The sequence below is a fragment of the Cervus elaphus genome, chromosome 31 (genome assembly GCF_910594005.1).
Source record: "Cervus elaphus chromosome 31, mCerEla1.1, whole genome shotgun sequence".
NCBI classification, from domain to species: domain Eukaryota; kingdom Metazoa; phylum Chordata; class Mammalia; order Artiodactyla; family Cervidae; genus Cervus; species Cervus elaphus.
In genome coordinates this window covers 3,952,781-3,971,390 of record NC_057845.1, presented here as the reverse complement: position 1 = coordinate 3,971,390, position 18,610 = coordinate 3,952,781, and the positions used below count along the sequence as shown (strand labels likewise).

Below are 18,610 nucleotides of genomic sequence, written 5' to 3'. Positions count from 1 at the left end.
ATAGAAAAGAAATTAGGACTTAGTTTTGTTTTATATTCCGATAAATTATTCATCTAGAGAAAGAAAGGTCAGTTCACCCATTATCAACTAGTATGGTGACACTGGAGAAATACTTATAGAGTGTAGACTTTCTTCCCTGGTCATCCAGTAGTTAAGACTGAGCTTCCAATGCAGGGGACTTGGGTTAGATCCATGGTCCGGGAACAAGGATGCCACGAGGTGTGGGGCGTGGCCAAAAAAAGAAGTCGTTGATCAGAACGTTAAAACCTATATTCAGTTTCTAGCCCCATAAATGAGGGTTCCATTTAGCAAAATCCAACTCTCCTAGTTTCTTTGGTACCAAACTACTTGCAATAAGCCGCTCACTTCTTTTGACGCACACTCGCTGTCACGTCCAGTTCCTTAGCGATAAGGGCATGCAGCGAACAATAGCTTAGAGGTAAAGAATCTACCTGCCAGTGCAGAAAGTGCAGTTTCAATCGCTGGGTCGGGAAGAAATCCCCTGGAGAAGAAAGTGGCAACCCACTGCAGTATTCTTGCCTGGAAAACCCGGACAGAGAAGCCTGGTGGGCTGCAGTCCGTGGGGTCTCAGAGTTACTGAGCACAGCGCGTAGCAGAGGGGACAGCAGTGCCCTGCTTTAGCTCAGATTCTCAAGCCTAAGACTGTGTTCAGGAAGTATGATTGTATTTAGTTTCTTGAATGAGAAAGGGTTTAGAGGGTTGGTATGCTGTTTCATTTCTTTCTTTCTTTCTTTCTTTTTAATATGCAATCTGGTTTAGTCCTGTCTGCCAGCTATCTAGTTCAGATTCATTCTTTTGAGAATTGCCCTTTTTTTTCTCCAGTTAAACAAGAATTACATTTATGCCTCCTCATCCAGTTTCTGATAACCAATGATGGAAATACTCAAGTCATAAATTAATTAAAGAGGAAATCAATTACTTTTACAGTTAGATTAACAGATATTTCAGATTGGTAGCAATCTACTAAAAATATAAACCATACTTACAATTCTGGTCAAGAACTGGTCAGAGCTGTGGGTCATATGGTCTCTAGAATCTTGGACCTTTCCATTTCTGTTTTACCTAATGGAAATTGAGGACTCACTTTTTTCCTTTTTTCCATGCGGGATTCCCAGGTGACACTAGTGGTAAAGAGTCTGCCTGCCCGTGCAGGAGACCCGAGTTGGCTGCCTGGGTCAGGAATCCCCTGAGAAGGGAATGGAGACCCAGTCCAGTGTGCTTGCCCAGAGAACCTGATGAACAGAGGAGCCTGGGGGGCTGCGGTCCACGGGGCCCAAAGTCAGGCACGACCGAGTGACAGAGCGTACATTTCTGCATCCTTTTGTAGTAGACGGCTACCTTATAGATATGATCTTTATGTTTTCCAGAAATGATCCCAAGACAGAAATGTCTTTCCAATTTATCACCCGAAACCAAGAATTACTTTAAAAAGGAAAAAGAATGAATAAACTTGGCTTTGGTAGACCTATCAAAAAGGGAGGAAATGATAGCACTCTGATATTAAAGCTTTTGTGCTCGAGTTCCCAATTGATAGCCTTTTATTTTTACTACCTTTTGTGTGAACAGTAAATTTCAGTGGACCAAATTTATCTATCAAATTTTCTGCTTTTAAAATGTGTTCTATATGCAGCAACTGTTTTATCATGCTTAGGAATCAATAATCTCATATTCTTGTTCTAGAAACCTCAATTTAAAATTCAATTATCTTTGACTTTTCTCTTTTTATCTCGTTCTGCAGGAAAGTCAAAACAGTTTCTTGGGGGAATCTATTTGCCTTTAAGGGCACATAGAATCATTCAGATCATTATTTTTCTTACCTACAGTGCTTAGCTGTAGGTGTAAAATTATGGTTCTAGCAAGTGTCAAACACCATCATGAATAGGAACTTTTCAGACAGCAGCACTTGACCTCACGTTGCCTTTGGCGATGTTAGTAGTTTTCTTTGGCCCTTATAGGTTAATGTTTCATATTTTAATATCCTCACTATGATACAGAACAGCAACATAAAGTACAGCTTATAGTTTTCAGGACTCTATTGTAAGCCAAGACAGAATCCACACAAAGTGTCTAGATGTTGTGTTTTGTCCTGAAAAGTCGAGTCCTTGTTGGTCCCCGTGTAGGCACTGTGTGCTGGTCGAGTTCTAACATGAATGGCGTTTATATTAGAGCATTTCTTTCTTCCAGTCACTGGCAATGGAAGAGGCAGTGTTTCAGTGCCTGGCAGTTCTCCTGGGCTGCGTCGTCCACTTAGACTTCTTTCTAAAGGTTTCCCTGCCCTGCTCAGGCAATGCTCATCTTTCTCAGACTAAGAATGGTGAACCATCTCCACCTCTCTGCTTCAGTTTCCCTCATACAGATGAGTGTTCAGTGTCTAAGACAGCATTTACCATGAAGTGCTAATAAGCCTTCTTTGTAAAAGTTAATCATGATTAATTATTATAAATCATGGAGTATGAGTGAATCTTTCCTCTTGACAAATTGTGTGTGTGTTGGTGTGGGTGTGTGATGGAAGCTCTGAACTACGAGATGGGTAAGGTACTATATACTGTAGTCTTTATACCAAGCATATTTTAGATCATTGAATTTGCCATGTGGCTGCAAAAATTTGAAAGACCATACTTGGTCATTATTTGGGTTAATACGAATATTTTCATCAGTAGATAGTATAGTGAGTATAGTATTCCAAAAGTGGATAGTCTTATTTCTCAGAAAAATGTGAGTATTTAGGACTGATTCAGAGTTAAGAATTACGTTCCTTAATATACTTAGGAAATCCAGGCTTTGTAAATGAGACACAAGATGCTATTAGAAATATAAACTCTGCCTATAATGCTACCTGTTCTAAAAATTGCTCCTAGGAACTGAATTGTTGTTGAAATAAGAATACCAGTTATAGTAAATAAGGTTTTTGGCCTTACTGAGGCTTTTATGCTCTTGGTTTCAGACACTTGCTTTCAATGGCAGGCTCATTCATTATGAAGGTAGTGAAAGGCAAAATGTTTAGCAACCAGGGAAGAAAAGAAAAGAGCTGGAGAAGGAATTGCAGAACAGAATGAGATGTCAGGGAAAAATGCATGTGCAGGGAAACAAGGAAGGAAAGGAAAAGATCCAGAAAGAGGAGATCCAGACAGCAGGAGAAATCAGTGTGAATTCAAATAACCACGTTGTTTTCTCATATTAGTAGAATAATGTTTGGCTGTTTCATGGCTTGTTCAAGATTAAATTTTATGTTTACCTCTATGATCCTTTTGAAAGAAACTGTTTTTGCACAGAAGTAATAAAATACTGTAATTCTCATTCAATGTACTTGTGATTATGGAAACTTTAGACAGATTCCTTCAATGAAGAAAAGTAATTAAACACTCCCAAGACTCGAAATAATTAACAAGCATTGTGTGTTAGATTCTGTGCCATACCAATAGGCTTGTTGCTTGGTTGGTTGAGTTTTTTAGTAATAGTGGGGGTTTTGCTTTTGAGGATTTAAAAAAAAGTACTTAAAAGGTTTTTGGGGGAGGGGGAAAAAAAACAGAACTCATCTCTTGGAAAAAAAAATGCTTTTTTATTCTCTTCTTTAGCCAAACTCCTTGACAATTTGATCCTTAAGAGTGCATTTTAAAATAATGGGTTATTGCTTTATAGATAAAGCTGAGACATTTGGGGAAAACTCAGATTTTCAGGACAAAATAGAGTCAGTTTTCTCTTTCTGGGAGCAAAAGGATACCTAGCAAGGACTCTTAGGAGACATGAGAGAAGATTCTTAGTTAGCTATATCTACTGCAGAAAAGACAGGGTTTTCTATTAATAGCCCTTCTCTCCTTTTTTGTTCATCTGTCCTCTCACCCCTTTACAAACACACACACGTGTGCACACATGCACACACACACACACATCCTTCTTTGACTCTCCCATGGCACTGTGATACACTAACTGCCAACTTGCACCATGGGGAGTTAACTTTCTATTTGGTTGAATATTGACCACAGACTTGGAAATAATCTTTAAGCATGTTCTCAGAATTCAAATAACCAATCTATTTGTCTCTATATATATATTTCCAATCAATATATATTTTTATATTCCTCCTGCTTTTCATGCATCAAGAATGAATACATTTGATAATTTTGCAGAAAATGGAATATCAGTTTATCTTGTTGAGTAAACCTTCTGTTTTGAAATAGTGATTATTCTGATTGTTCCACACTGGTAGAAGTTCCTCAGTCTTCATTAGGTTTATTGGTTGGCTTTCTTTAATGATTTTCCATTTGTTTTACAACCACTTAATTGGGATCAGTTACCATATTTTAAGACCCAAAATCTTTTTAAAAATTCTGATTTCGTCTGCTACACAGTGTTTTTGGGTGAGAAATAATAGTGGTGTTTATATATACAAAAGCACGCCTAGCTGTGGACTCTGTGAATCACCCCCCAACATTTGCATAGAAACGGGACGGTTTACAAGGTGTTTCTTTCCGTGTGGACTCATTTGTCCGCTCTTTGTGGCACCTTCCCGTTGCTGTCGGCGAGGCCTAGAGGGGGGCCTACCAGCTGTGCTCTCCCTTGTCAAGCTGACCCCCAAGGACAGGGCCGGTCTGGAGGCTCTGAGATTTCTGGCATGCACTGAAGCTTCCTGTGGAAGCCAGGAAAGACTCAGGCTGCGTGTCTAGGGTGGAGTGTGGGGAAAAAAATAAAAAGCACTTCTAGCTTTCTGTAAGTATTAGGTCTAGGCAAAACAAACACCTGCAACTTCTGATGCTTGTACCTAGATCAGTTTCCTATGGGTCCATTTAATATTAACACATAAACGATCGGGTGATTTTTGCAGAGACTAATGCCTGATGTGTTATATAAGTGGATATTTGAAACATTTGTGGTCAATAATGTTCGGGTAACAAAAGATGTATGAATACATCTGTGGTAATGTGTCCTCCACAATTTATGTTGATTTGTCATGTTCAGTCTGTGAGAGTGTTAGTCACTCGATTGTATCCCATTCTTCGAGACTCCATGTAAGTAGCCCACCAGGCTCCTCCGTTCGTGGAATTCTCCAGGCAAGAATGCTAGAGTGAGTTGCCATGTTCTCCTCCAGGGGATCTTCCCAACCCAGGGATCAAACCCAGGTCTTCTGCAGTGCAGGCAGATTACCATCTCAACCACCAGGGAAGCCCATGAATTTCTACTAATTAATCAGTTGCTTTTGTCTTTCTGTTCCAAGAGAGAGTCTGAGGAAAAAAAAACAAAAACCAGAAGCAGGCTAATACTTCAAGAGTTAGATGACCGAATAGCAGTGTATTTCCATAAACAGCTAGTCTTTCATAGGCTCCCTATTGCTACTTCATTTTCCCCCCTTTATTCACAAACTTTTATGCAAAGTCATGTTTATGAAAAGAAATGTCATTCATATTGTACAGGTAGATACTTCTCTATATTTCATGTCATGTCAAGTCAGGTCACATAATACATTTATTTTTGAGAGTCTCTAAGACTAAATGAAGGAGAAACAGTCACAGTTTTTTAATCCAGTGATTCTGTGCCACTTGCATATCAATAGGACAACTGTCTTTAGTGAACTTGAAATTGAGCCATATTTCTCTGGGCAAAAAGTTGGATATTCTTGAGTATTCAATTTGTGAAGCATATTGCTTTTGAAATACTTTGGCTGTCTGCCACAGGATGTCCAAAGATCTTTTTTGGTGCTCCTTGTCATGCCTGGAAAGGCGAGTCATTGTTAGTTTTTAGTTCATATTTCTTCATTCTATAGGTTGCCTTCTCAGAAGTTCAACGTTTAAGAATGTAATCAGCTTAGGAATCATACATTTTCTGCTTATTTTGGTTCATGCCTTTTTAAACTCCCAAGTCCAAGAAAAAGAGGAAGATCTAGAACAGCTTCCTATTCATAGTATCTTGATTTTCTTACATTTGATTGTGTATCTCAGCAGTATTTGACTCGGGTGAAGGAAATGACAGAAAAACTTTGCAGTCTTCAAATCTGGATCATAAGATGTCAGAGCCTTCTGTTACCTTATTTGACATCTGTTATTTTATGGCTCCTGCAAGCTCCATTCAGAGAAGGCAATGGCAACCCACTCCAGTACTCTTGCCTGGAAAATTCCATGGACGGAGGAGCCTGGTAGGCTGCAGTCCATGGGGTCGCGAAGAGTCAGCCACAACTCAGCGACTTCACTTTCACTTTTATGCATTGGAGAAGGAAATGGCAACCCACTCCAGTGTTCTTGCCTGGAGAATCCCAGGGACGGCGGAGCCTGGTGGGCTGCCGTCTATGGGGCCTCACAGAGTTGGACACGACTGAAGCGACTTAGCAGCAGCAGCAGCAAGCTCCGTTGCCTTGGAGGTGCTTGAAGTTGCAACTTATTTAGACAGCTCCAAAGATAGGTTCAGCTTATCCTCTAATTCTCTTATACTCAAAAATAAATGTTCTTTAAAATTTTAAAAAATATCTTCCTTCGAGTATTTGATACATTTAAAAATTGTTTTAAAACTGTCTCATTAGAGTGATTTTTCTCCTATCGATTCTTTAAATTTACTTCTTATTGCTTTTCATTTTATAGTGCCTCATAATATGTTCCTAGCTTTGTTCCCATCTGTCTTGACTTTGTATTTGGTAATTGTTGATCCATAAATTAATAGATCTCCTATTACTAGAGCCCAGTATAGAAATGAGCAGTATAATTCTTTAGTAAAATGAAAAATCTTCATTTGCGCCCATGGTCTCCCCTGTCTGTTGGTACATCATGGCTGGAGTCCATCCTAATTGGCTATTGCTTATGCGGTGTTTACATGTTACTAAGTGTTCTGAATATCACTATGCCTAAACTACACTTTTCCTGAATGAAATAAGAGCTTTTCTGTTTAATATGCAGTCAGGTTCCTAAACATCAAAATAAAATGTTACCCCTCCTCTGTCGTTTCTTACTCTTCTGTGTTTAATTTCAGCTCAGAATTATTTTGCTTACTAGTTATGCATTTTTAGCTTATGCCATAAAAATAAAATCATAAATAAAAGAGACATTGAGATAAATTAAGAATAAATTTTTATGGTGATGAACAGTATCTAAGAATTCAATAGATCTTAAAACTACAAAACAAACAAAAAAGAACCCTAAAGATCATCAACTCTGCTTCAGCTGCTGACCCACATCAGGGACCTGAGAATAAAATCCTGGTATCTTTGTTCCCAGGCTTGCCTGGTGGCTCAGTGGTCAAGAATCTGCCTGGCAATGCAGGAGACACAGGTTTGATCCCCTGGAGACGTAAATGGCAACCCACTCCAGTATTCTTGCCTGGAAAAGCCCATGGACAAAGGAGCCTGGCAGACTGCAGTTCATGGGGTTGCAAAGAATTGGACATGACTTAATGACTGAGCATTCACACCATAAATTATTTTTTCTGAACCTTTTCGAGAATTTTGTGCAATTGAAAATGAACTTTGAAAATAGGATAAAATTCTATTTTCCATCATCTTTTACCTTTCCTTTTAAAGGGTCTCAGCCACTGGGCCAGTGAGATGGCAGGCCACCCCTGTCTGTGTTCAGGTCAGTTCGGTTCAGTTCAGTCGCTCAGTTGTGTCTCGGACTCTTTGTGAACCCATGGACTGTGGCACACCAGGCCTCCCTGTCCATCACCAACCCTCGGATCTTGCTCAAACTCTTGTCCATTGAGTTGGTGATGCCATCCAACCATGTCATCCTCTGATGTCCCCGAGAAGGGGACTTCCCGCCTTCAATCTTTCCCCAGCATCAGGGTCTTTTCCAATGAGTCAGTTCTTCACATCAGGTGGCCCAAAGTATTGGAGCTTCAGCTTCAACATCAGTCCTTCCAATGAATATTCAGGACTGATTTCCTTTAGGATTGACTGGGTGTATCTCCTTGCAGTCCAAGGGACTCTCAAGAGTCTTCTCCAACACCACACTTCAAAAGCATCAATTCTTCGGCACTCAGCTTTCTTTATGGTCCAACTCCCACATTCGTACGTGACTACTGGAAAAAGCAGAGCAGAGACGGACCTTTGTCAGCAAAGTAATGTCTCTGCTTTTTAATATGCTGTCTGGGTTGGTCATAGCTTTTCTTCCAAGGAGCAAGTGTCTTTTAATTTCATGGCTGCAGTCACCATGTGCAGTCATTTTGGAACCCAAGGAAATAAAATTTGTCACTGTTTCCATTGTTTCCCCGTCTATTTGCCATGAAGTGATGGGACTAGATGCCATGAAGTGATGGGACCAGATGCCATGAAGTGATGGGACCAGATGCCATGATCTTTGTTTTTTGAATGTTGAGTTGTTGTTATTTTTTTTTAGCAGCTCTGTTACAGCCCGGAGTTTTATCCGGCAAACAAAGGATAGTATACCCTCAAGGTGTGGAAAGGCCTCAGTCCTTCTTGGCTTCCTCCTTTTATACATTTGTCTCCTCCCCCCACCCCCTTGAGTATGTCCTATGCAAATTGGGCTGGCCAAGAAGGAGGCGTGTTTGTTTCACCTAAAGTTCTCACTCTGGTCTGTGGATCTTCTTTTGTTCCACTTCCGTGGGCTTTTCCCTTCCTTGTCTTTTAGCCACCACCATTTTGGACTCCTTTTTCCTATTCTAACTACCTAACCTTCCCCCGTCAAGAGATGGGAGGCCCAGTTCTTTGGCATTAGGGGCGTCGAGGTCTCTCTGGCTACTTCCTGCTGAGCTGGGACGGCGAGGGGCGTTGGGCCTCCCCCTATTAGTCTCAAGCCTCAGAGTCCTATAGCGGTGTCCATCTAAGGGTGAGTGATATTTTCCGTGGTCGGGTGTAGTTTTATATATCCTTGTTGAACTGGCACTGCATGTTGTAGCTTGCTGACATGGGCAGAGACAAACGGGTGGGACAATTGATATAATACATGGAGCAGTCACAAGCAGCATCAATATGGTGATAACAGGGACTAATAGGGGCATTAGCCAACTCCAAATCCCCCCACCAGGAGAAGGATCCCCCAAAGAGAGATTGTAGCCACCCCGGGAGCTCTCCAGCTTGTTCTTTGAGATCCTGTAGGACCTGAATGTTTTTCTTGAGGACTGTGAGACTTTATTCAACTTGGCTGGAGGTATTTACCCAGAAACAACATTTCTCATTCAAGATGGCTCAAGTCCCTCCTTGTTTAGGGTTCAGGAGATCTGTCTCCTGTCTGATGCAGAATATAACCCCTGCCAAGCTGTGTTGGCTCGTTAGAGCTACCCTGGGAAATCTTATCCCCAGAAACTTACTTTTGGGGGTGTTCATTAGAATGGCGCTCATCTGTAGTCCTGAATAGCTATCTGAGATCTCCCAGGGGCTCACAGGTGTATTGAGTGTCCTCTTCTGTTTTCTTCCATGGCTTGACTCGTCATGTCCTGGTAGCTTGACCGCTGTGGCGGTAGAAAGTATTACAGGGTAGGGGCCCTTCCATGTGGGCTGGAGTTGAGCCTTTGGGGACCCATCTTTCCAGACTTTAATTTTCCAGATGCTGGCCGCCCTCCAGGGAAGCCCTATGGTAAATCCCTAGTCCTTGAAATGTTGAGTTTTAAGCCAGCTTTTTCACTCTCGTCTTTCACTTTCATTAAGAGGCTCTTTAGTTCCTCTTTGCTTTCTGCCATAAGGGTAGTGTCATCTGCATATCTGAGGTTATTGATATTTCTCCTGGCAATTGATTCCAGCTGTGCTTCCTCCAGCCCAGCATTTCGCGTGATGTGCTCTGCATGGAAGTTAAACAAGCAGGGTGACGATAGACAGCTTCGTTGTACTCCTTCCCCAATTTGGAACCAGTCCGTAGTTCCGTGTCTGGTTCTAACTGTTGCTTCTTGACCTGCATACAGATTTCTCAGGAGGCAGGTAAGGTGCTCTGGTATTCCTGTCTCTCAAAGAATTGTACACAGTTTGTTGTGATCCACACAAAGGCTTTGGCATAGTCAATAAAGCAGAAGTAGGTGTTTTTCTGCAAGTCTCTTGCGTTTTCTGTGATCCAGCAGTTGTTGACAGTTTGATCTCTGGTTCCTCTGCCTTTTCTGACTCCAGCCTGAACATCTGGAAGTTCTCCCTTCACGTACAGTTGAAGCCTGGCTTGGAGAATTTTCAGCTTTATTTTGCTAGCGTGTGAGATGAGCGCAATTGTGCAGTAGTTTGAACATTCTTTGGCATTGCCTTTCTTTGGGATTGGAATGAAAACTGACCTTTTCCAGTCCTGTGGCTATTGCTGAGTTTTCCAAATTTGCTGGCATATCGAGTGCAGCACTTTCACAGAATCATCTTTTAGGATTTTAAATAGCTCACCTGGAATTCCATCACCTCCACTAGCTTTGTTCATAGTGATGCTTCCTAAGGCCCACTTGACTTCACATTCTAGGATGTCTGGTTCTAGGTGAGTGATCACACACCATCATGGTTATCTGGGTCATTAAGACCATTTTTGCATAGTTCTGTGTATTCATGCCACGTCTTCTTAATATCTTCTGCTTCTGTGTGCTGACTTTTGGATTCCTCTCTTAGGACATATAGAGTTTCAATTAATAGCACTCCACTGCAGTTTTTCCTTTTCTTGTACAGATATTAACTTGAACCAAGAGTGCAAATAACTCTTAACAGGAATTGATCTTTGTTTTCCACTTGTCTCTGAAATATCAAATCCCAAATATTAACAAGATTTTTCATTCATATTTTTAGAGATTACTATTTATGCTTGATTCAAGATCAGCTTTATATCCCATAGTATGGCCATGAGAAAGAAGAGGAAAATGGAATTCTTTTTTCCTGGTGCTGATTTTCTTCTCTCAGAATTGCACACAGAGCCAGACTTCATCGTCACTTTCGAGTCTCCACTCTTGGCCTTCCATGACCCCTCCATAGCTGAACTCCTGACCCAAGTTGCTGCTGCTGTTCCTCAGTCACTAAGTCATGCCTCTCTTTTGCGACCCCGTGGGCTGTAGCTTGCCAGGCTCCTCTGTCCATGGGATTTCCCAGGCAAGAATACTGGGGTGGACTGCCATTTCCTTCTCCAGGGGATCTTTCTGACCTTGGGATCAAGCTTGTGTCTTCTACGTTGGCAGGCAGATTCTTCACCACCGAGCCACTGGGGAAGCCCCTGTCCCAGATGCCTGTCATAATTTGAAAGGCACACGCCCATGGCTGTTGCCCTGGGGAATATTGACCTTACAAAGTTGCATCTTCCTGCTCATCCTGCCTAGTTATTTCCTGACTCATCCGCTGGGTTCTCCACTGAAGCCCCTTCTTTCCATCCTTCCCCTTCTCTGGAGAGCCTCGTCCGCTCTATCCCTTCCTCCTCCCCCAGTATGTGCTCCCCCTAACCTCCTGATCGCCAGTTAATCTTTTTTTCCATATCCCACGGATCCCTTTTAGGACTTCTCATTGTCACTTATGGTATACTGAATGCTTGTACATACAGTTTAACTTTATCTTAAGGACAGTTTAGCTAGTGGGAAAACGTTACCCTCACTCTAGGGCTTTTCTCTAGGAGTAAATGCATTTTAACACTGATCTTCTCCAGAGAGTTTTTCTACCTTTGATGCCTGAGCTGTGAATGAAATCTAAAGGTAGAAATAAGGCCGGAAGAAACCTCCTCATATGGACTTACCTATGAGCAAAGCAAGAGAAGACAGTGCAGGCCTTGTTCTTAAATCTCACCAAATAGAGCCCGGGGCCACTCCCCTCGTTGGCAGACCAGGAGGTCAACTGGAACTTTACTCTTGGTTCTACTGGACACTTGGGCATGTCTGATTTTTTACTGACACAAGTAAGAAGAGATTTGGTGACCGAGTATGTTAGTGACCATTAGATTCCTACAGAATCAGAGGATTTTCCCTCACCAACAGGCGTTTCTTTGTTCTTCGTATTTTTGAGTGTTTCAGCTTCTGACTTGAGTGCTTTCAACATTGTAACATACACTTTATTTTCACTAGCCTCTGAGGAAACTACTATTATTCCTGTGTTAGTGTCACATGAGGAAATCATATCCAAAGGAGTGGTCAGATTATAGGTTTTAAGCTTCTATCTGACGGCTGGTTTAGTTTGGGGCAGCTGACAACTTCACACATGGTTTTAGTAAGAAAAGATGCTCTGGAAGATGTCTGATGTGAAGCAAAATAGACCCTGGGGGGAGACTCAGGGTTGTAGGGGAGAGGGAGGTACCTTTGTTTTAAAGCAGCGTATCATTAGAAGGAGCCAAGGTTGCCATGGTTTGATGGAGGGAATGTGTGAAGAAATGTGTGTATCTTCAAAGACGATGAAGGTTGTGTTGAGTATTATCAAAAGAATCTTAAGGTCCCATCCATAATCATCACCATGTCTTAAAGCTGGTTGTGGTCTATTATTGCTGTCTTGAGCAGTACAGTTTCTCTGATGCTCATCCCTTGTAAGCCCCTTCTGAAGCTCCTCATGGACGTGGTGCAGGTATTATGGCTCCCTAAAGTACGGCCTCGAACAGCTTCTGGAGATCAGTCGTGTCAGTGTAGAGTGACTTTAGTTTTCCAGGTTAATGTCTTTCAAACCTAAAACATTATCTCCTACGTGTTCAGGCTTCCCCATTATGAAATGTTGCATGCTGATAAACAGTAGAAATGTCTCTCAACACATGTTGCTACATGAACTGTTTCTTAATTATTTGTAGGAACTTAGAGAAATACATAATAAGCAGCAACTCCAGAAACAGAAGTCCATAGAGGCTGAACGACTGAAACAGAAGGAACAAGAACGAAAGATCCTGGAATTAGAAAAACAAAAAGAAGAAGCCCAAAGGTGAGTCTTTTCAGTGGATTGTGAACCCATCTGGAAGGAAGTGTAGGTACTCATTACTCTTTGCTGAGCTTCTCCACGTTCTTACTGCACCAGAAAGAGCCCTCAGTTTTTGATGCGTGTGGCTCAGTGGTGAAGAATCCACCTGCCAGTGCAGGAAACGCAGGTTTGATCCCCGGGTCAGGAAGATCCCCTGGAGAAGGAAGAGGCTACCCACTCCAGTGTTCTTGCCTGGGAAATCCCATGGACAGTGGAGCCTGGTGGACTATAGTCCATGGGGTTGCAAAAGCATCAGACACGACTTAACGACTAAACACAAAAGTAAGCAAAAGCACATATACATATAAATCTTTGCATGTATAAGTAACCTCTGAAGTTTTCGGCTGGTGCCCAGGGCTCTCTAAAGCTATGATTATGTAGATAAATGGAATTACACAAGGATTTGGGCCAATTGATATGCCTGTTTGCATGACAGTGACCAAGATACGTTTCCAGTTCACAGCCTTTTAAAAACAGTAGCCATCAGAGTCTTGGGTTTAAAATCCAAGTCCCTGAGCTCACTGGCCACACAGGGTTTCTCCAGTGGGGCGAATAGTGTACACCACCATCTTCCTTTTTTCAACAGCAAATGAAACTTGAGGTCAAAAGGAGAAAATTTGCTGTTGCTAATCCAGACACATTTTTGTTAGTTTCCGTTTGAATATTTGTATCTGTAGTCTTTTGTTTCTATCTGCTAGTAATATTTTGCATCTGGTAAATTACTAGTAATCTGGTAAATTACTAGTAAAATAGTAATATTTTGCACCTGGTGTTTTTGGTTTTGTTTTTACATGCCAGTGGGTAAGTAGGTAGGGTCTCAAAACAATTTAGAGGACTATTTTATGGTTTTCTTGGGGCTAGGTCTAGGATTATGCCCCTAGACCTATCCCCTTGGATGTGTTGATTAGCTCCATTCTTTTCTTATCTATAAAGTTGATTATTTATAATACACTGCACCAAAATTTTATATCCCTACAGAGTAGAAATAAAGATACCGTGTCATCATATGGAAACTTTACATTTTCTGTGTACAATTGAATGATAAATAATACCCAGAATTTAACTTCAGAAATTACATGGTTATATACTTTATTTTATTTTTAATTGGAAGGTATTTGCTTTACAATATTGTGTTGGTGTCTGTCATACATCAGCATGAATCAGCCGCAGGTATCCACATGTCCCCTCCCTCCTGAACCCCCCCACCCCCATCCCCACCCCTCTAGTTGTCACAGAGCACTGGGTTGATCTCCCTGTGCCACACAGCAAATCCCCCTGTTTTACGTGTGGTAATATCTGTTTTACATATGGTAATATGTATGTTTCCGTGATGCTCTCTCAATTCCTCCCACCCTTTCCCTCCCTCACTATGTCCACATGGTTCCCTTTGTTAGTGAAATATGTGAAGCAAATTTTATTGTGTTTTTTTTGTTGTGTTATGAATAACAATTAACAATTCTTACCCCTCCAGAAAAATGTTTTTTATGCTTTCTTAAAAGATGTTTTGAAAATTGTAAGTGAAATGCTTAAGATTTAAATTAACAAGAATTCTACTGCACTGAATGTTCATGATTATTCGAGTAGAAATAAATATAATATTTTTAAATGGAGAATAAAAGTTCTCTTTGTTTATGCTATGTTCCCTTGGTTGTTTCCTGATTCCACAAAATGACCTTTGTGCCTTGGCTGTGTCAGAGGCTAGCGATTCAGGTTGTGAACTTCAGAACCGAGCGGCCTGGATCAATCCTGAGGCCTGTAAGGCTGTGTGACCTTGCCAAGTCCTTCACTCCTTCTGCCTCATTTTCCTCTTCTGTAAAATGTGGATGATTAGGGCCTGCCTACCTGGTCGGCTTCCCAGGTGGCTCAGTGGTAAAGAACCCACCTTCCAAGGCAGGAGACCCGGGTTCAATCCCTGGGTCAGAGAGATCTCCTGGAGGAGGACATGGCCACCCTCTCCAGTATTCTTGCCTGAAAAACCCCACGGACAGGGAAGCTTGACAGGCCATAGTCCACAGAGTCCCCAAGAGCTGGACAGACTGAGTGACTGGGCAGCTGGTGGGAGACTTAAAGTAGTTAACAAATGTGGAGACTTCCCTGGTGGTCCAGTGGCTGACTCCATGCTCCCAATCCAGGGGGCCCAGGTTACCTAGTCAGGGAACCAGATCCCCCATCCTGAAATTTAGACCCGGTGAAGTGAAAGTGTAAGTCGCTCAGTCGTGTCTGACTGTTTGCGACCCCATGGACTGGAGCCTCCCAAACTCATCTGTCCATGGAATTCTCCAGGCAAGAATACTGGAGTGGGTAGCCAGTCTCTTCTCCAGGGGATGTTCCTGACCCAGGGATTGAACCCAGATGTCCTGCATTACAGGCAGATTCTTTGCCCTCTGAGCCACCAGGAAAGCCCAGGAATAGTGGAATGGGTAGCCATTCCGTTCTCCAGGGGATCTTTCCAACCTGGGGATTGAAACCAGGTCTTCTGCATCATTGCAGGCGTATTCTTAACCATCTGAGCCACCGGGGAAGACCCAGTACAGCCACATAAATAAAAATAAGTATTTTTTTTAAATGTGGAAGACTATTATTAACATAGTATCATTTATTATTGCACATTATTTTCATTCAAAGTGTGGTCATTGGAACTTCCCTGGTGATCCTGTGGTTAAGATTCCACACTTGCAATGCAGGGGCTGCAAGTTCAGTGCCTGGTCAGGAAACTAAGATCCAACATGGCATGCAGAGTGGCCAAAAAAAGTGTAAAATGTGATCATTTAGGGAGTCCCCTGGTGGTCTAATGGTTAGGATTCAGTGCTTTTACTGCAGTGGCCTGCATTCAATCCCTGGTTTGGGAACCGAGATCCCACAAGCCACCCAGTGCAGAAAATAAATAAATAAAAATAAATAAATTATAATCGTTTAAGGAGTTTTCTGATTTTGTCAAACGTGGAATGCAAGAAAAATCATTCCTAGTCAAGAAAATACATATCATTCCTGGTCTTTTCCTATCAATTTCATACTGAGGTCATCATACTTTTCAAGGCCTAGATGTAATTACACTTTCTCTCTTTGTGTTGGCTGCTTTGAAGAACAAAGTAGTCAAATTCAGTAAAACAGAAACTGTTGCTTAGTAAGGGATGGTTGCTACCTCCAGTGTTCAGAATAACCTCTTGGTTTCTGTTTCAGTTCTGGGGAGCTACTCGTGTGCTACGTAAACGTGGCATGTGCCCTCCATGATCTAATTGTTCATGGGCTTCTCTAAGCAGTCTTTCACTTGCAGTGTTGGATGTACTTTCTGTCCATGAAAGTTATATTCCTGTGTGTCTTTTATTTTTCTTTGCAGTTATATACCACTTTTTAAATGGAGGAGTATTTTCCTGACTTCTCTAATTCCTTTATAAGCAACATCAGGAATTTTCTTTCTGTGTCTTTCTAAATCATGTGATCTCGTCTTACCCAGAAGGGGAGCCCTGAGAACCCCTGTTTCATTGATTCAGATCTTCCACCTGAGGAAGAAACCATATCCCTTGGTGCTTAGCATCCCATTGACTAGACGGAGTCCTTTGTGAAAGGAGACCACACGGCAGTGTTAACGTGGAGTTGCTTCCGTGCTGTAACCAGGCGTTTTGTTGACAGACGAGCTCAGGAAAGGGACCAGCAGTGGTTGGAGCACGTGCACCAGGAGGATGAGCAGCAGCGGCCACGAAAACCCCACGAGGAGGAGAAGCTCAAAAGGGAAGAGAGTGTCAAAAGGAAGGACAGTGAGGAGAAGGGCAAACCGGAAATGCAAGACAAGCTGAGTCGGCTTTTCCACCAGCATCAAGAACCAGCTAAGCCCGCTGTCCAGGCTCCCTGGTCCACTGCAGGTATGAGAGACCAGAATTAGGCTAGCAAATAAGTGTTCTCCTCCCAGGTCCTTCTGGGAAGTAGCCATATCTGATTAGGCTCTATCTTGGCTACGTTCATAGCCATGAGAAGGCCAGTCATTATTTGGACGGTGCAGATGTTCATTCTCTAGCATCATTTTAGAGGTCTCTTTAGTTCTCTCCACACCATGGCAACCCTTGGCCCTGTTATGCTGGCATCCAGAAGTCGTTTGCAGACAGCAGTGCCGAGTGAAGTTTCATTGCCATTCATACAGCTGTATTCCACATGGACATCATAACCCTTCCTGCCAAAGAGGAACCTGCTGCTTCTCCAGAGTGTTATTTTCTCTGGGAAGTTCAGAGCTGTCTCAGCAGCAGGAAGTGGCATTTCTTCTCCTGGCCTGTACTCACGCGGCTTTCCCTGTCCTTGGTCTGCACTGCACCCAGTTGTGGTCTTACCTTTTGAAATGGTTTTTTGCCCTTGGAACACAAGTGGCCTCCTAACTTACCTTTCATATGACCACGTCTGGGGCCTGCAGCCTCAACATTTCCATGTTGCTTAATAGGGGAAGGTGAAGTTGTGCTTCTTGGCCCTCCCGTATGAGTTGACTCATTTGAGATTTATGTCGCATTCAATCTACTGCATTCTGCTAGACACACTGCATCGAGGGAGAGAGGTCTTGATGCCTTACAGATGTGCGCTGCTGGCGTCTAAGCCAGGAGGCAGAGAATGGGGGCGTTAACACTGCAGTGACCTTTGTTTCGCGTCCACTAATGACCTCTCAGATGGGATGGAGCTGTTGACATCAGATTTGGCTCTGCTTTGGTTTCAGAACCAGACACATCCTCACTGAATGTCTTCCAGAAATTCCTTGAGTAGATGGAAATGGTTCAGAGGTTAAGATAGACAATAGGGGAGATAGATGTCAGTAATTTGGCATGTGTCATGCATTTCTGTTCCACATAGCATTTCATTTTTGTCCCCTTCCCCTCCTTTCCTTATAAACAGAAAAAGGCCCACTTACGATTTCTGCACAGGAGAATGTAAAAGTGGTGTATTACCGAGCACTCTATCCCTTTGAGTCCAGGAGTCACGATGAAATCACGATCCAGCCGGGAGATATAGTCATGGTAAGAAAGGCTCCAGCGAAAGTGTGGTTTGTGTTGATGGTTAGCATCTGTCCTCTTCTTGTACTTTATTTGACAGTTGTAAAATTGTGGGCGAGTGTGAAATCCAATAATCCAGCATGAGTTTTTGAAGTATTGACTCAGTCTTCTTCCTTTTCTATTTGAATGAGAGACAGCATTTAAAAATGTATCCTGCATCACCTCAAAATAGAATTGTTAAAGAAAAATGGGTTCCTGACATAGCCTTGTGTATTTTCAAATCTGTAAAGCTCTGGTAATTTCAGAGTTTAGATTCCTACTTAGATACTGTGAGTAGTCTTTCAGAAATAGTTTTAAATGCAAAATATTTGGTCACAGTTGCCAATAATAACTTTTGTATCTTTGGGTCAAAGCACCTTTTTTTCCCTTTACTCATGTAAACTTTGAATTGTGTGAAGAGTAATGAACTAAATACAGTTAATCTGCTTTCCTACTCTGTAAATGAACAGATGAAAGAGTTTAGAATTTTGCTTGTCATAGCTTGTTTCTGTAAATACAATAATTAAATATAATCTTGTTATTATAACTAAAGCTATAGTAACCAGTTTGAGAAAGAATGAAGGAATGTGGTTGACCTAAATTCTTTCCTAAAAGAAAACAGTAGTCCTTCAATCCAGTTAATGTATGTCTTAGAAGTGGTCGAACTTTGCATTACTGTTGGCTTTTTTTTTTTTTTAAGATGGAAATGGTTCAGAATTTTCAAAGAACTGTGAAAATTAATAGTTGAGACAGACACACTTCCCATATTGGGACCCTGTGTCAT

The 18,610-nt window shown here is 41.9% G+C and overlaps 1 protein-coding gene across 9 annotated transcripts in view; it reads left to right on the top strand.

The window, feature by feature from the left end:
• Positions 1-18,610, top strand: part of ITSN1 (intersectin 1) — a 251,132-nt gene that overhangs the window by 135,878 nt on the left and 96,644 nt on the right. For all 9 annotated transcript variants that reach the window (XM_043892810.1, XM_043892808.1, XM_043892809.1 and 6 more), the window contains exons 17-19: positions 12,657-12,784; positions 16,451-16,680; positions 17,690-17,811. In XM_043892810.1, coding sequence (XP_043748745.1) covers positions 12,657-12,784; positions 16,451-16,680; positions 17,690-17,811 — 480 coding nt within the window. The remainder of the gene's footprint in view (positions 1-12,656; positions 12,785-16,450; positions 16,681-17,689; positions 17,812-18,610) is intronic.